This window comes from Lepisosteus platostomus, chromosome 15 (genome assembly GCF_059453375.1).
Source record: "Lepisosteus platostomus isolate fLepPlt1 chromosome 15, fLepPlt1.hap1, whole genome shotgun sequence".
Lineage (NCBI taxonomy): Eukaryota > Metazoa > Chordata > Actinopteri > Semionotiformes > Lepisosteidae > Lepisosteus > Lepisosteus platostomus.
Window position 1 is genome coordinate 14,309,556 of NC_142625.1, and position 16,412 is coordinate 14,325,967.

The 16,412-nt window shown below is 42.1% G+C and overlaps 1 protein-coding gene across 2 annotated transcripts in view; it reads left to right on the plus strand.

Annotated features, from left to right (window-relative positions):
* prex1 (phosphatidylinositol-3,4,5-trisphosphate-dependent Rac exchange factor 1) overlaps positions 1 to 16,412 on the plus strand; it is a 139,178-nt gene that overhangs the window by 101,619 nt on the left and 21,147 nt on the right. For both annotated transcript variants that reach the window (XM_088608467.1, XM_088608468.1), the window contains exons 19-26: positions 1,393 to 1,478; positions 5,523 to 5,662; positions 6,421 to 6,538; positions 8,626 to 8,807; positions 9,348 to 9,509; positions 11,084 to 11,294; positions 13,641 to 13,923; positions 14,303 to 14,509. In XM_088608467.1, the coding sequence (XP_088464593.1) occupies positions 1,393 to 1,478; positions 5,523 to 5,662; positions 6,421 to 6,538; positions 8,626 to 8,807; positions 9,348 to 9,509; positions 11,084 to 11,294; positions 13,641 to 13,923; positions 14,303 to 14,509 (1,389 nt within the window). The remainder of the gene's footprint in view (positions 1 to 1,392; positions 1,479 to 5,522; positions 5,663 to 6,420; positions 6,539 to 8,625; positions 8,808 to 9,347; positions 9,510 to 11,083; positions 11,295 to 13,640; positions 13,924 to 14,302; positions 14,510 to 16,412) is intronic.

Consider the following 16,412-nt stretch of genomic DNA (forward strand, 5'->3'; position numbering starts at 1 on the left):
TTAGCAGACTTCCACTTTAATCTGTTTTAGGTCTGAGCCCACACATCTCTTTTATATGACCCTCGTTTTTGTTATTATTTTGTAACAATGGTCCGGATCAGCTAGAGGTCTCCAAATAATATGTCCATCTGCTCCGTGCGGAACCTGTATCTGAAATGTCTGGTCTTTTACCACAGATAGATAGCAGATGGGATAAGAAAAAGCTTTGTATATACAGTACAGGTACATATGTACTGGGTATTCAATTTTTGTTCCAAACGATTTCCAGATGACTTAGTTTAACAAATAACTTGCTTAATTGATCACAGTTAATATGCTACTGAATTAGAACTCTTCAGGAGCAAGGCTGGAGACCCCTGATATACATACAATGCATATCGAAAGTCTACACAACCTTTTTAAAGTAACACCTTTCGTAGCCTAAGAGCCTAAATCAAGACGCATTAAATCGGATTTTATTTGACCTTTATTTACACTTTGTAACACACAACCTCCAAGTGAAAACAATGCTTAACAATTCTTGAAAATAATTACAAATGAAAACCTAGAAAAATGGCACTGTATATGACCTGTAATACCACCAATACAGCACTGGAAATAATTATAGAAACAGTGAGTATATAATGCAAAGTACAGATGAAATGTGCTTTTATAATCATTTATAATAATGCTGTGTTGTCTTGGCATGGAACAATTTGACTTTCCCTGACAACCAATAAAATATCTAAAAATATAGACGATAATAGGATTGCACAGTCTGAAACATCCTACCATCTGAAGTTTTACTCAGCACTGTATGTGAGACTCTGAGACATAGACATTGTTCATTAATATTTGTATCTGTCAAACTAAAAGGGATCAAAATGTACAGTTTTCTTAGATAAAAGCTGCTTTTATCCAGCGGTAATTATTTAAAACATGGGTCCACCAAGGTACAGACATGTTCTATGTGGTATTTATTTCTAATTCCTGTTTGCAGAAGTGACAGCTATACCAAGAAAACATTAGCTCAGTTCCTGTTCAGCTATTTTATATATTTATTCAGCATGTGGGAGTCATGTGTAGTTTGCATGTGGTCACTTCTGAGAAAGCTTTAAAAAGTATACCACATTGTGACCCTGTGTCTGTCAGTTTTAATATACAGCTGATTTAATACAGTATCTCATCCTAATCTGAGGGACTCATCCACTCAGCCAGTGATTCAGGGTAGAATAAGTGTAGTGTTTTAACCCACAATTTGGAGGGAGCCGAAGCAGGAACAAATGTCATCTGGCTGTGTAAAACCAGGGAGAGAAATGCCTGGTGTGTGCTTTATGTTAACTGTCACACTTAAGGTTTCTGCAATCTCTGCTTCTACTTAGATGTCTAAGTTTTTTATGGATTGTTTTTTAGGATCGTCAAAATCTCAGACTGCCCAGATGCCCTTTCCTTTAAAATCCGAGGGGCCTGTCCGCCGCACGTCCATGCTGTGAGGAAAGGTACAGATTCTACTTTTCCCCTGGAAAATCATGTACACAGAGGGAGGGAGTTAACTTTAGTTACAACTGTATGATGTCATGGTTGTGCAATTTTATTTTTCACATTTAAACATCTGATCTTCCTTCCTCGTTCTGTAGACTTCCAGATATTGCAAACTGGTCCTCTTCTCGTCCAAGAAAAGATTCTCGTCCATGAAAAACAGGCGGCACTGTACATATTATGAGGGGGTGACTGAGTCACGGGTGTGTGTTTGAGAGATGGAAATGTTACAGCAATGTATTTTCTTCTGCCTCAGGGCTGGCTCTGCAGATATGATTATTTTCGTAATGTGGAATCCTCAGTGGACCTTTGGGGAATCAGACAGCATAGTGAGCAGAACGTGTCTCTCTGCAGCCTTTTAAGTACCTGAGCCTTTTCCTATCAGGGCATTTTGTTCTGAAGCCTACAGGGAAACATTATTTTCAAAAAGCTGCAGCAGCATCTATGCATGTTCCTATTTGCTGATTTGCCACTTCCCGATGTTATTTTCTGTAAGGTTTGCTTTAGGGCAAAGAGATCTCAGGGGACGGCTGAGACCATAATGGTTTTCATCACAGGAAAGTGATCAGAAAAACATGAATTTCATGGAAATTCAGGAGGATCAGTGGGTCAGCTATAGTGTTTGCAAATTGGTAAAGCAGCGTTGTAGCAGCATTAACTTGATATGGTGATGCGTTGAGTGGTGCAATGAAGAAACATGCCTGCAGGACATACTGTATAGTATGCATCCCACGTTTGTTTGCTGTAGATTAACTGGAACCATACTTCAGTTATGTTTATGATGGACCTGAGCTCTTTATTGGCTGTCTGGGGAGGAGGGTGGCACGAGACCCAGCAGTGCGTCCTCAGCTGTTGTTGGTTGGTGCCCTTGGCTGCGTCTGTGATTCCCTTGCTGAGGTACAGGCGTGGCAAAGGCGTGGCACAGGCGTGGCGGAGCCCGTGGGTGATCTGGAGCAAGCTGGGCCTCGCTGCCTCTCACGCTGCTTTCAAAAAAGAATGTTGCTTTCAACATCGAAGCATTCAGCTCTTTGACGTCCATGCGCCACTGTAAGTTATGATGTGCCTTTGAAGTCTGGAAGTCAAGCAGGGTGTTGCTCAGTAGCATCTGCTTGTTTTATTACCAGATACTGAACTCCTGCTCTCGCATGATTACCTACACCTTCTGAAACAGTCCTGAACTAATGCACTCCAGAAGACAGCCCGGGTGGATACCTGTTTTTTACAGAAATTATTTGCTAGGTGTGAATGGAGGGCTTCCTTGAGCTACATTAGTAGCATCAGTGGGTTTGGCTTCAGAGTGGAGTTGTCTTGGTTTTATCTGCTGTGGCAAAGTTTGTAATCCCCTTTAGATAACGTGGGCAATTCAGGGGGTTTCAGTTACAAATAAAACGTGATTACACGGTAGGGAAAATAGATCTGAAACTATTAGTAATACAAGAGCCAGCTTTTAGTCAGCCAGAGCTTTTCAAATTACTTGAGCTTTCGATGTCAGTCTAGTCAGGTCATATCGGAATCCTCTGATAAGGCACAGTAAAAAAATGTTTTTCTTTCTCTTTGTGATTCAATACATATAAAAATCATTCTGCTTTCTCTTTAGATCGGGTGTTAGGAAAATTAGTCCATTTTTGAGTGTTGTGGGTCTTTGCAGCCTGTGAACAACATTGAAGTTTGCATTAGTAAAGCCAGTGTAATATTTTACAGGCAGAACCTCAGGCAGCATCATGCACAGCAACGGACTGTGATTTATCAAATAACATCTGTATGGATTGGTAAATCTATTTAGTGGTGCATGGGTGACAGTGTGCTTTTAATTTTGAAACCTGGAAAGGATGATTGATTTCTTATCAAATCCATATGCCACTTGTCTTTAAATGTTTTATCTGGTTTGAAGAAATTTCTTTACTACAAAAAGGGCCCAGATGAGATTTATGGGCATACTTCACATGAACTTGCAAAAGCTGTTTCCAAATGTGTAGAACAGCTGGAGTACAAAAATACCTGATAGCCGTTTCTTAAGCCCACTGGATCCGAGACCACATCTGGAAGGTACACAGAGAAACCATCCGAAGATATGCTGAAGGTTTCACCCATTCTGTGGCCTTGGAAATGTGTTTCAGGGGTGTGTTCCCTTTGATGAAATGTTGTTTCTGAGGGAAGTCTTTGAAGAGCCTGTTTCCATTTGATCATCTGCTCTTTCACTTAGAAGGAGTGATATTGAGTTACTCAGTGTTTTAGATCTAATTGGCCAAAGCAGAAAAACAAACAAACAAATGAACACAAAACAATTAATGTGGCTAAAAGTAGCCACTTTAAAGTTTATCACCCAGAAGATTAAAGCCACATATTTTGAGTTTGAGGATACTGAACTGAAGGAGTGCTTCCAGCCTCTGTCCTAACCTTTAACCCCTTCTAAAGGAGTAGTTGTGAAAGTGAGTCAAATTGTCTGAGCAGTGCTTAGACGGTTGGAAAGATTTTATTGTTTCCTTTTCCTGAAAGACCATTTAAAAAGGGTCCAGGTATTAATCCCAACCATTGAAAATACACACAAATAACCAGATTATTATTATAGGTCAGGTGGGTAGCTGCGTCAGCATGGGTAGGCTGCAAAGGAACAAGTAATAGGTTTATTCCATGCTGAAAAAAAGAAGAAAGATAACACAACGTTTTGTCCGTACACCTGAAGAAGGCTCCACGGCCGAAACGTTGTGTTTTCTTTCTTCTTTTTTTCAGCATGGAATAAACCTATTACAGATTATTATTATTATCATCATCAAACACATCTATTTATTATGAAGACATGCATGGCTTTAATTTCTGGGATTCAGCTAATAAACAGCACTCTCTTAACATACAACGATCAACATTGCTCAGCATTGCTCCTTTGAATCTCAGGTTTTGTTTACATGAGCCTTTGATGAAGAGAGACCTGCTCCTCAAGTACTTGAAGCTGCTTGTAGCCCACAGACATAGAACAAGCTACTTCCCCTTAGATTAAACTTCAGTGACCCAGGCCTCACTGGGACAAGTGGATTAAAAATGAATGGATAGCTGCTTTCTATTTAACACCTACGAGCTTTTGATAAAAATAATGATTGCATTTTTTTAAATATGCTTAAATGAATGAAATCCTTATCTGAAAAATGTTTGAAATTATTATGTGTTTTAGGGCTTATGTGCCACATCTGAAGCCAGCCCCTAATAGGGGGGTTTAGATAGGGATGTTTGTGCTCTTACTAGGGACCTTCCTGTCAGATTTTGTTTTTAGAAGATACAATCTGTGGACTTTCAACAGGCGCCTCAACTCCAAAAGTCACAGTATTCAAAAATAGCAAATGGGATTTCATGCGCTTTTTGATCCTTTCCGTTTTTTAATCATGTTCCGTTGTTTTGGAGCTGCAGCAAAATGATGAAAGCCATCACAAACAATGCATGGGAATTTGTGACATCCACAGTAAGCGATGACACATACTGTATGTCAAGTAAATTACTCGATATCTTCAAGTATGTGAATGTCAGGGGAGATCAGACTTAAACCAGTGAAGATAAAGTTTTTAAAATGTAATTTAAATGAAAATTTAGTTAATTCTGCTTTGGTGAAATCAAAACTTTGGTGATAGATCAGGGGTCGTTTATTACTTCTTTATAATAGCAGGGTTCAAATCCTCTACTATGAACAAAAAAACATTGCAAACAAGAATTGCTGGTTTAGCATGACTAGTTGTTAGGAGGGCTTTGTTGATTAGCTCTTGATGGATCTCTGGTATGTAAGCAAAAATTGCCTCTTTATTTCAGTATTCAGCACACGTTCCTCACCCTCTTATGTTCGTTCTTAGTTTTTTTTATTTAGCCCTAGTGAATCATTTTTTCAGGTAATAAATAAATCTGAAAATAGGGGTTTGTGTGAAATACCCTCCCTCTGTCGCCAGGTTTTTTGGTTTTGTTGCTTTTGTTATTTTATTTTTACAGCCACTGTACTAATCAGATGTGTAATTTTTCTGTCGCAGGTTCGAGCGCCGCTGCAGCAGGCCTCCAGCCTGGACAGTGCATTCTCAAGGTCAACGGCAGCAACGTCAACAACGACAGCTACCTGCAGGTTCTGGAGCACTTTTCAGCTCATCAGGCCAACCAGGAGCAGCAGGAGCTGGTGAGACTTTCGCATTCGCTTCCACCTGAGGCATTACAGTGACCTCACTGGCTCCTGGCTCCAGGGGGCTGGCCCTTTTTTGTACAGGAGAGCCTGCTGGCTCACCAGGCTAGAGCTCTTCCCATTGCCTGCAGTGTTCAGCAGACTGAGCCTTCTTCCAGAGTGGAACGCTGGTCCATTGTCATGCAGCTGTCCAATTATCCAGAGCAGTGGAGCAAAGTAACTTGTTCAAGTGATGCAATGCAGTGGTGTGGGACACAAGTCCAACAAATGAGCTGAGTGACCTCCTCTTGTTTGTAACCTTCCCTATGTTCCTAAGAGCCCTAAGAAGAAGAATCTAGAGCTCTGACCTCCGATACTACATGTTTCCCATATTGGGATGTGTGGATCAGGTAGTTGAACTGAAATGGTGACAGTGACAGCATCAGCATCAACCCTTTGCACCAAATTCACACATCCGCTTCCTTTAGGATGCTCTTGCATCCTGTTGGGAATGGAGAGACAGTTATTTCAGAAACCCTGCTGCCTCTTGAAAGTCATTGTTTGTTTGGAGATGTGACCCACATTAAATAAAAATGTCCCGTATTTCTTATACATGTACAGTAACATCACCAAGATCCTTACGTCATCTGACAGAGTTTGCTCGTTGAATTGCCCTGTTGGATTTAGAGTCTACCGTTATTCTTCTGCTTACATTGTAAGAGAAGTTGCAATATCTTGTCAGTACTAACTATGCCCTCTGTGAACTGTTGTCTCAGGGCCTGACTCAGTGGGTGTACAGAACATTTGAAGACGCAGAAGAAGAGAGATCCTTAAGACCAAACATATCTGAGACTGGAGCTGATATTGAGGGAGATGACAGCATGCAAGGGGCAGGTATGTAGCTGCACATGGCTCTTGTCAGTTAATGTATAAGATTAATGACAAGACTAATGATCTTCATCAGCCACCACTCCTTTAATGTGACCTGAGATCAAACTGGTGAGGAGCAGAGAGTTAAATTCAGTGATACATGGCAGAAGGTGAATAACATTACTACTTAGGACAATTGCCTTTTAAACAGCGAGCTTTTAAAAATCTTAAACATCCTCTGCAAACAACTTCACAGTTAAAGGGAAACAATTAATTGCTTTGACTAGAAGGGTAGTGAATGTGGCACAGAAATACCTTGTTGCAAACTAAATGTCTCTTGAGCAATATGGGTCATCGGCAAAGTCTTCCAGCAACAGTTTTGGTTGAGGGAATGATTGCAAAATTAAAGTGCAGTTAAAATTGATTCAGCAAGTGAGGATTGGAAGACCTCTGCTGGCTTTTCTTATTGTTGACTGAAATGTCTCCCAGAATTTCAGAGAGCTCATTCATCAGCCGTTTAAGGCTTCTTAAGCTATTAGCACCAGGACCACTGCTGGGAGGCTTTGAAAGGCCTAATGGAATGTGTATTCCCCAGAGCAGACGGGGGAGTGGAGGACATATGCAAAGACAAAACATTTCTGCAAGGGGGGAAAGCTGGACCTGTAAAACATGATCTCTTCACAGAACTGTTTTGTGCTCTAATGAGCTCTAAAGGACACATTGAAGTCAGTGTAACATGAAAAGAAGGGCTACATCCTTTTCAGAGCAGAGAAGTGAGGGATCAAAAGGCTGTTGAAAAGAGGGCAGCTGGGGGTCAGTCAACAGAGGTCAAATTTTCACAAAATTAGGAATTTTAAGAAAGGAGAAAATCTGTATTTTCTGTTTGTCCAGGAATATGGGTTTTTTGTAGAAGAGGTGGGAACATGAATGAATGGAAATTGTTCCCTTTTATTGCATTGCCATGAGAGTACAAATTGAATCAGACACTCGGGTGATTGACCATCAGAGCTTCTGAAGTCAAATCACAAATTTAGATTATGTCTAAAATAAAACATCGAACAAAGACTTAACTGAACATTAATTAATCAGAAGTGCAATTCTGCAGTTCTTTACTTATATGTCACTAAATGTAAAAGCCAATGTTTTGCTTTTACTTAGCTATAAACTTGTGTACCACTATTCCGATGGATAGGCTATGGTACAAATTAAAACGTTTCATCGGCTGTTGTGCTTTCCTATCTGCCTTCAAGAGTTTTGGTAAGAGATAAATATAAATCACTTTTCTCAAGTGCACAACCTTCAGAATGAAATCACAAGGATGCAGCTTTATTTTCTACAAGCAGGCTAGAAGTTAGTGGTCAGAGGTACTGAATGGTCTTAGCCTGATCTGTTTTTAGCCATCGTCTAAGTGTTCCAGACAAGAAGGACTGTGAAATAGAAATCCAATGAGGAATCCCTTGATCTTTTGGGAGAATCCCCACCCACCCCAAAACTGAATTTCTTTCTTCTTTTAAAATCTGATAACATTATTATTTCTGCACCCCAACTCCAAATACCTTTCTTGCAAGTTATTCCTGGATGAGTGTGTCCTTTGTCAAACCCCCCACCCCCAAAAAAACATATTTATGGGATACAGTTAATCAGCTGGATGATCTGAAAAGCAAAATCGGTAAAGCCCTTTGTGTGCACAGAGCCATTGGCCATGAGTTCGTCTTGCGTGGAAGCTCAAGTGTGACTCACTCTCCACTGTTTTGCTTCATAAAGGAATTTTCAATCTGGAAAAAAGAATAGTCTCATTTAGATATCTGTTCTTCAGATCCCTTCCATAAGCTTCCTGGGTTTCAGCATTATGAGATATGTGTCAGAATAAATAAAGGTTTTTTAATCACCAGTAGATGTGCCCGCTCAGAGGGCAGATTGAATTGAATCAAGTGTTGAGCCTTCCAATTGGTTAACGAGAGGAACACGAATGAGGTGTGTTAGACTTCAAACCAGCGCACCAGGGAAACACAGAAGGAAGACCTGGAGCTTCCAGGAGGCTGTCTTGCTTTTGTTGAGGTTGGTGTTCTCTGCCTCCCCATCACCTGTCGGTTTGCTGCCCTGTTGTCCAGACCTGCTGAGGGGGTCGGGGAAGCTGGCCTCCGCGGGCGACGCCCCCCTCGTCAGCCTGACAGTGGACAATGTGCAGCTGGAGCACGGCGTGGTCTACGAGTACACCAGCACCGCCGGCATCAAGAGCCACATCCTGGAGAAGATGGTGGAGCCCAAGGGTTGCTTCTGTCTCACTGCCAAGGTAGAGCCAGCCTCTGGCAGTCCCCAGCTCAAACTGTTTCCATCACGTATTGAGTGGAATCATGGCCACACAGCTTGCCAGAGCAAAATAAAGCTATTAGTAACTTATCCTAACACATGTTTAGTTAAAATCCATGCATAAATGAATAGCCAGGAGACAACGAACAGAGAAAAGACTGAGCTGAACTGATTATGTATGTACAAGAAGGATATTGCCTTTCCAGGACACAGTGTTATCCAATGTTTTTAGCTATTTGATATAATCTGCCAAGAGAGCAAACCTCAACAGCATCTAAGACTTTGACTTTGTTTCCTGTTGCTGTTGGAATCTAACTATTGAGAAAAAACCTGCCTAGGAAACGAAAAGATATACTGAAGGCAGAAGGCTGGAAATGTCTGCTAGTAGTATGAATGATTCTTGGGACTCCGTTCCTGATGCTTTCTAAAGCGTGTCTGTGGAAAGATGCTCACTGTTAGAAAGTTTGACAACAATAGGGCATTAACTGACTGTGTCCCTTTGCAAACACTTGGAACCTTTTAGATTCTGGAGGCGTTTGCCAGCGACGACAGCACCTTCGTGAAGAACTGCAGCCGGCTGATCTCCCTGAGTGACAAGGTGGTGTCCATGCCCCAGTACGAGTTCAGGAGCATCTGCGACACCAAGCTGGAGAGCATCCGCCGCCGAATCCTCAGCTACCAGCAGGTAACCCAGCCTTGTTCAGATACACACGAGGACAGGGCCATAAAACAGGCTGCAGCTGCCAAACAGCGCCGCTACGAGTACAGTAGCTGCATGCGGAGCCACGTCTTCATTCTCTGAACCTTCCCTGGAACCTGAAGAGAGCAGATCTTTAGCCCATTCTTTTGAAGTGGAAAAATGAATTATGTCACCAGGCTATTTTCTAGACTCACGAACACTGTTTATTTGTACATTTAAGCAGCCAATTTATCCTACACATGCAAAGCAAGTTCTGTCATTGTTACTGGTCTGATGGAGTGGCCAGGGCTCTGGATTCATAGCTATGAGTTCAAATCCCAGGTGGGACACAGCTGTTGTGCCCTTGAGTGAGGTGCTCTGGTCAGCTTGTTTCATGGAAATGTTCAGCAGGTAGAAGTGTAGCTGGGTTTAGAGAGAAGTGTCAGCCAAACAAATGAATTAGAATGCAACAGACAATTAAATTGAGAAACCCTCTAGCAGACAAGCAGTTTGATTTGAATCAAAGGTAGCACTGCCACATCCTTGTGTCCAACTTCTGTTTAGCAGAAATTTGGTTCTTTTTTTAGAATCATATTTTGCCATAACTTTTACAAAACAGAAAGTTTCTATGTGACTCGTTTTAAAGTGAGCCCTTTGCTTCCTAAAGCGCATTTTATTGGCATCTGTCAGCAGAAATATAATGAGTGCTTCTTTCTAATTAGCCACCAAATCCAAACTAAATTAAATGTCCAGTGTGTATTTAACAGGCATTATCAATTTATGATTTTATGTATAATGCTATCCCATTCTGTTCATGATATAGTTTCAACATTACAAACTATAACCAGTTACTGATCTGGAAAAAGAATGTGCTGGCTTTTGTAAAGCAGACTGTGCTAGCATATTCGAAAGGAGCTGCCTATGTTATTAAATCCTCATTCTTAAAAAACGCAAGTGGAAGCTTCACTTGTTGCCCTATTTGGTAAAAACACAGATATTCCCAGTTATCATATCAGATAGGTGTAGAGGTATTACAGTGAGTTATCACAAACATAAGGGCTTTTACTAAGTGGCTGAATGAAATAATTTACTAATGAATGAAATGACCTAACCAATAATAGGAATTGTTGCCTTAATACATGTGCATAAGCTTTAATTTGTTCATGAAGATCATCAGATTGTTTATAAGCAAGTCTGGGTCTTCACACAATTGGCTGTGTGGTGGCATCACCTATTGGATAAGTCTATGCAGGCAGGTTGCAGGTTCGAGTTCCTGCTACAGACACTGCTGTTGTACCTTGAGTGAGGGACTTTTCCCCAGTTACTCCAGTCCGCCTAGCTGTATAAGTGGGGACCATTGCAGTACCCTGTCCCAAAGGGAGAGTCGCTTGGTCTCTAGTCTGAAACCAGGATGAGCCACTGTGGCTCTGGTATGGACTTCGGTCACTGGGCCTGTGCAATTTCACAAGTTGGCATGCATGCACTAGAGTATTATGATAAAAGAAGGCCAACTCAGGGTTGGTGTCTTGACTTGTCTTTCTGAATACATCTCCGGTGTTTTCCCCCTTCTTGCTGCTCAGTTTGCCCAGGAACTGAAGAACAGAGCGTGGCCCATGTTCAAGCAAGCGACCAACACACCACACCAGCTGGGGTGCATGGACTTCTGCCCGACCAACTGCCACATCAACCTGATGCAGGTCTCCTACCCCAAGAGCACCACCTCGGCAGGGAGGGCATTCAGCATCCGATTCGGGCGCAAGAATTCATTCTTTGGACTAGATCCGGATCAAGGTACAGTGAATTGCAGTGCTGCCCGCACGTTGCATAAATCTTCTGCTGGGCTGATTTTGAAGAAGGCCTGAAGACAGCTAGAAAACAAAACTTCCATTGTTTTTAGAACTTTAGTTCAAGAAATATTCAGTCCTTCCTAGAACAAATGTCTATATGTCCAATCTCTAAGATGGACTTAGACGAAACAATGTGAAGAGGAGCTGAGACTGAGACTCCAAATAGGGTCATTTCTAGACGTAGACTGTATAGAAGATGTACAGTGGTGCCTGTTAGCCTGCTTTTAGTACAAAAATGCACTGACTATGCAGAAAAGGCTTTAGGGTTTTCACTGGATTTATGGAATAAACACATAACTGACTTTAAAAGTCCATTTAGTTTTCATCATCCTATCATCACAGGGGTGCGACTGTGGTGACTGGATGTCATTACCATCCACTTCATTAAACAATTACAATATTCAGCTGTTTCTGCAGTAATTAACGCATTTTGTCTATACTTCAGATAAAGGGATAATTCTATCTAATTACTCCCAGCAAAGCGTGCGTGTGATTTAGAAGTAGTAAGCTAGCAATTAAATCTCATGACTTTGCTTTTCGTCTTTCTTTAAATTTTTTGATGTGGGAGACATCTGCAAAGTATAGTACACTGACCGGCACTATTTTTGTAACGAAACAAGTGGCTTGTGACTTACTGAATCATTGAAGCATCTAGTTCCCCATGTTGCAGGGCTGAAATTAACTTGTGAGGAGAAGCAGAGACAGGTATGTCATGTTCAAATGGCTTCAGAGGAAAACAAGATCCTTTTCACTGTTGAGATGGTTTGTTGTTTGCCAATGTACAGACTGCAACAGAAACACACAGTGCTTAAAATTCACAGCAGGGCTTTTCTTGCTGTTTTGGAGAAAAGTCTGCTTTGGCAAAAAGCACGTTTTCTGTAGTTCTCATACAGCCGTGCTGATCTTATCGCTTATCAGGAATATTTTTAGTGTGGGTGATATGTGGTGGGAGAAAGCAAAAGACTACATTAAAATCCCCACAAAAAAAAATGATTTCTCAACAGCTCTCAGTTGTGTTTATCTGGTGGATAAAGCACCTTGTTGTGCCTGTCTCAAGCTTTTCAATGCAATATTAAAGTTATAGAATTTCTTTCTGGATTGCAATATATTTTTCAAAGGAAAAAAAAAGACAAATGTAGTATTTAATTCACCAGTCTTAAAACTCTCAAAAAGGGGTGTAAATCCCCTCTCAGCAGGTGCTGAAGAATTTCACCTGGCCTTTGTGTTTTTATGAATGGGGAACAACCTGGGGTCGTGTTACTGGAGGAGTGCTCTGTCTCCTCCGCTGTGGAGAAGGAGAGAAGAAAAAGACCACAAACTGGATTTCTTATGGTTACAAAAGAAAGGCCATTTATTTAAACATCTGGTTGGCAGCTTTGTCCAGTGAAAATGTTTAGCATGTTTTAGGTGTGCTGTCTGTTTATATGGTGGTGTACTTAGCCGCATATGCTTCTTAATCAGGCCTTATTTTACAGCTGTCTCAGAACACATTAAAAGGCTTGAGCTGCAAAATGATTCTTAAATACACTATGGTGCATTTGAGGAATTGTATACAGATTTAATTTTTCGTGGTCTTATAGACTGTATCAACAGCTGTTGAGGGAAAAGGGAGAACTTTCATCTTTTGGTTTCTTTTCCTTGTGGTACATAAAGCTACTAACTGTAGTACTCCTGATAGGGAAGGAAGATCACTGTTGTGAGTTCTGCTTTGTGCTTAACGGTACCAGAATATGTGGTGCTTTGCCGAAGTCTTTTTATTCTCTGCTGAGTTCGGTGAAATTCATCCTAGGCTTGGCCTCCATGAGAGTTATATGGCCTCCAGGGCTCAAGGCGTTTAAAATAACTTAAAATAACACTTTGGCCAGCATCAACAACTCATGAGGTTACTGCATGTTTTCTGGACAGCAACTAGAGCTAGACAGCTTGGTGAGGACGCTGTGATAGGTGGCGAGCTGTGAGGCAGCCTTTATTCCCACCCGTCTGACCGGCACATAGCAGACATGACTGGAAAAACTCAGTCATGGAGTCTGCAGAAGCTCACTGGTGTGTCCCACGTAAAAAAGCATTAGCATTCACCAAGGAACTTTCCCCATCCAGACCCGCTGCTGTAGGTCATCGATAGTTGCTGTCTGTGTGGGAGCTGCCCAGTCTGTAGGTAATCGATAGTTGCTGTCTGTGTGGGAGCTGCCCAGTCTGTAGGTAATCGATAGTTGCTGTCTGTGTGGGAGCTGCCCAGTCTGTTCTGCTGATGGAGCGGTGAGATCAGGCCTCGTCTCTTTCGGTGTTTCAGCGAACCTCAACCCCATGTCTCACACGCAACACTGCGTCACCACCATGGCGGCCCCCTCCTGGAACTGCCAGAGCCTGGAGAACGGGGTCCCCGACGGCTCCACGGAGGTGGACGGCAGCCTGCTGGACACCAGCCTGGACAGCTCGTCCAGTCAGGAGGAGGGCGGCCTGAGCTTCCTCCTCAAACAGGAAGACATGGAAATCCAGGACGCCTACATCCAGCTCTTCAACCGGATGGACATTGCCGTGAAGGAAATGAAACAATACGTGGCTCAGATCGATGTGTAGGTATTTCCAGCTGTGTGAGGGCGGTGGAGAGCTGGGCTGTAAGTCGGCAGGGAGAGGAGTAAGACTCATTACAGTTATTTGAACCGCTCACTGTTTTATGAGCTGCTTAAGAGCTTGAGCTGAAGAAAAGCTCTTACCGTAATGATAATCCCCTCCTCAGTCTTAACTGCCAAACGTTGTAATTGCTGCACCCTGAAGGTATTTTCAGCGGCGGGTTGTGGAGACGGTAGTCGTTTTTCTCTTCAGTCAATTCGCAAGAGCGCATTTGAAGGATGTGTTTTATAACCGTAAAACCGGATCACTCCAGTAACTGTCTGTTCAGGTCTGTCAGCCTCCCATGGGACCTCTGTGTTTGACAATTTGGTTTTCTCCCAGCCTCCTGTCTTCTATAACTGAGCCCACTCAGCCTGAAGGATGCGGTCCCCCAGCTTCAGAGGAAACCCCCCCGACATCCCTGGAGCCCGAAGAGGGGGACCTGGACAAGACCGAGCATGGGGGCATCAAGAGGGTCTGCTTCAAAGTGTCAGAAGATGACCAGGAAGACTCAGGACATGACACCATGAGTTACAGGGACTCCTACAGGTGAGGCGCTGGCATGGGTCAGAGCAGAGCAAGTGATAATGGTGACCAGCCTGGAAGCTGTCATGAAGTCTAGGCTTTAGCTTCATTGAAGGGAGTGGTGATACTATCATGAAACAATGTAGAGAACACGAGAAAAGTCACAAACACGAGACAGCCATTCCGCCTGTGCTGCTCACGTGGTGATTAGTAGTTTATCGATTCACAGGCTTCATCTCAGACATTTCAGAGAATCGGCTTCAAAAGCATGGCTGGACATTTGCTCCACACCCTGCAACTCTTTGTGTAACGAAGTATTGAGTGTCTTTTAAATGTGCACACTCTCAGTTTGTTTTCTTCACTGTGGATCCTTGTTATGTGAAGGATGTAAAGGAAGAAAAGACTGTCTGCTTCTTTAACTAGACTCCTACAGTTACGGTAGACATTTGTCCCCCCTCCCACAATATGCTATATATGAGTAACAGACACCACCAGCATTATCACCATAATAAGATAGTTCAACACCCAAGGGTGTTTTTGCAAAACTTGCTGTGGAACTCAGAGGAGGTGTTTCAGCTGAGTGCGCAAAAGTTAGATTCAAGGATTTTTTTCTTCTGCCTTGATTACTACAGTTAAACACCAGCTTCTCAAAACCACAAAACATTCCTTTCTGGAGTGCCAGATCTCTGCCATTGTCTAATTCTGGTCCACCTGTGTCAAGGGTTCGTGCATTGCAATTCGAATTCGGTTTTATATGCAACTTTTTGTTATAAAATGTGATCTGGTTAATTGTAAGGGTTTTACATTGCCATTTTTTAAAGAAAACCATGACGGCATGCTTTTAGGTACAACATGTATGCAGTGAACAGTGAATTTCTTGGTAAGCGTGATGATTTAAAATTTTTCAGAAGACACATGAGACTGGTGATGGACAATCTCTCCTCACTGCTGCCAAACTTGACTGGGGGGGTCAGGGGTTCATTTTGTTCAATTGTTTAATACTATTGTTACACCATTCTGTTTGCCGCTTTTAATCGTAATTGTGAAAAATTTAGTAAACGTAAGACTTATGGTACATAGACTTATTAATAAATACCATTTGCATACATCATTGCTTGTAGGACATAGAAATGTCACATACTGAGTAACTATCCCTCTAATTTCAACTGTTGTGTACTGGACAATGGGCTGAGAGTCTGGGGAATTTCAGGGGAATTCATGCTAACCTCAGCGCTAGGGTTTATCCTCACTGATCTGTGGGCTTTGTGGCTGTTGCAATTGTCTCTAGACCCAGCCAACAGTGGGTTCCATTTTTGACTGGGGTATAACCAAGTTTGGAATCCGCTCTTGGAAAAAAAGACACAAATCCAATCTCTCCTGGGGTTAAGTACATCTTACACGAGGCGATAAAGGCCCGTTTTCACATTGAATATTTAAGTATTTCCTATTCTGCAGCTCTTCCTTAATTTTCAATGGAGCAGCCGGCATTGAGAAATGAATGGTGATATTGCACTGAGTGATTACATTTCCCATATTTGGCTATCGTATCATATGGATCCAGAGAGCTGCTTATTAAATTCCATGCCTTTGTGTGTTAGTACATTACACTAAGAAACACTCTTGCAGTGAAGGGAGTTATTGTTGAGTCTTCTTGTTAAGCTAAGAACTAGAACCGCAGCACATACTGTATGTATTTATTACACCCTGTTTCCCTGTTGCAGTGTACTCAATGAAATAGTATTAGTGATGATAACTTATTTTACAAAGTACAGATTTTTGACAATCAGTTAACCTACCTGCTGCTGGTGGTGTAGTAGAAACACGGAACAGATAGTTTTCACTGGAGAATCCCAGACCGCAGGTGACCCCTGTTGCGTGAATAGCTGGGTTTGCCTTCCCGTTGAACTACATATTGTGTACATACGCA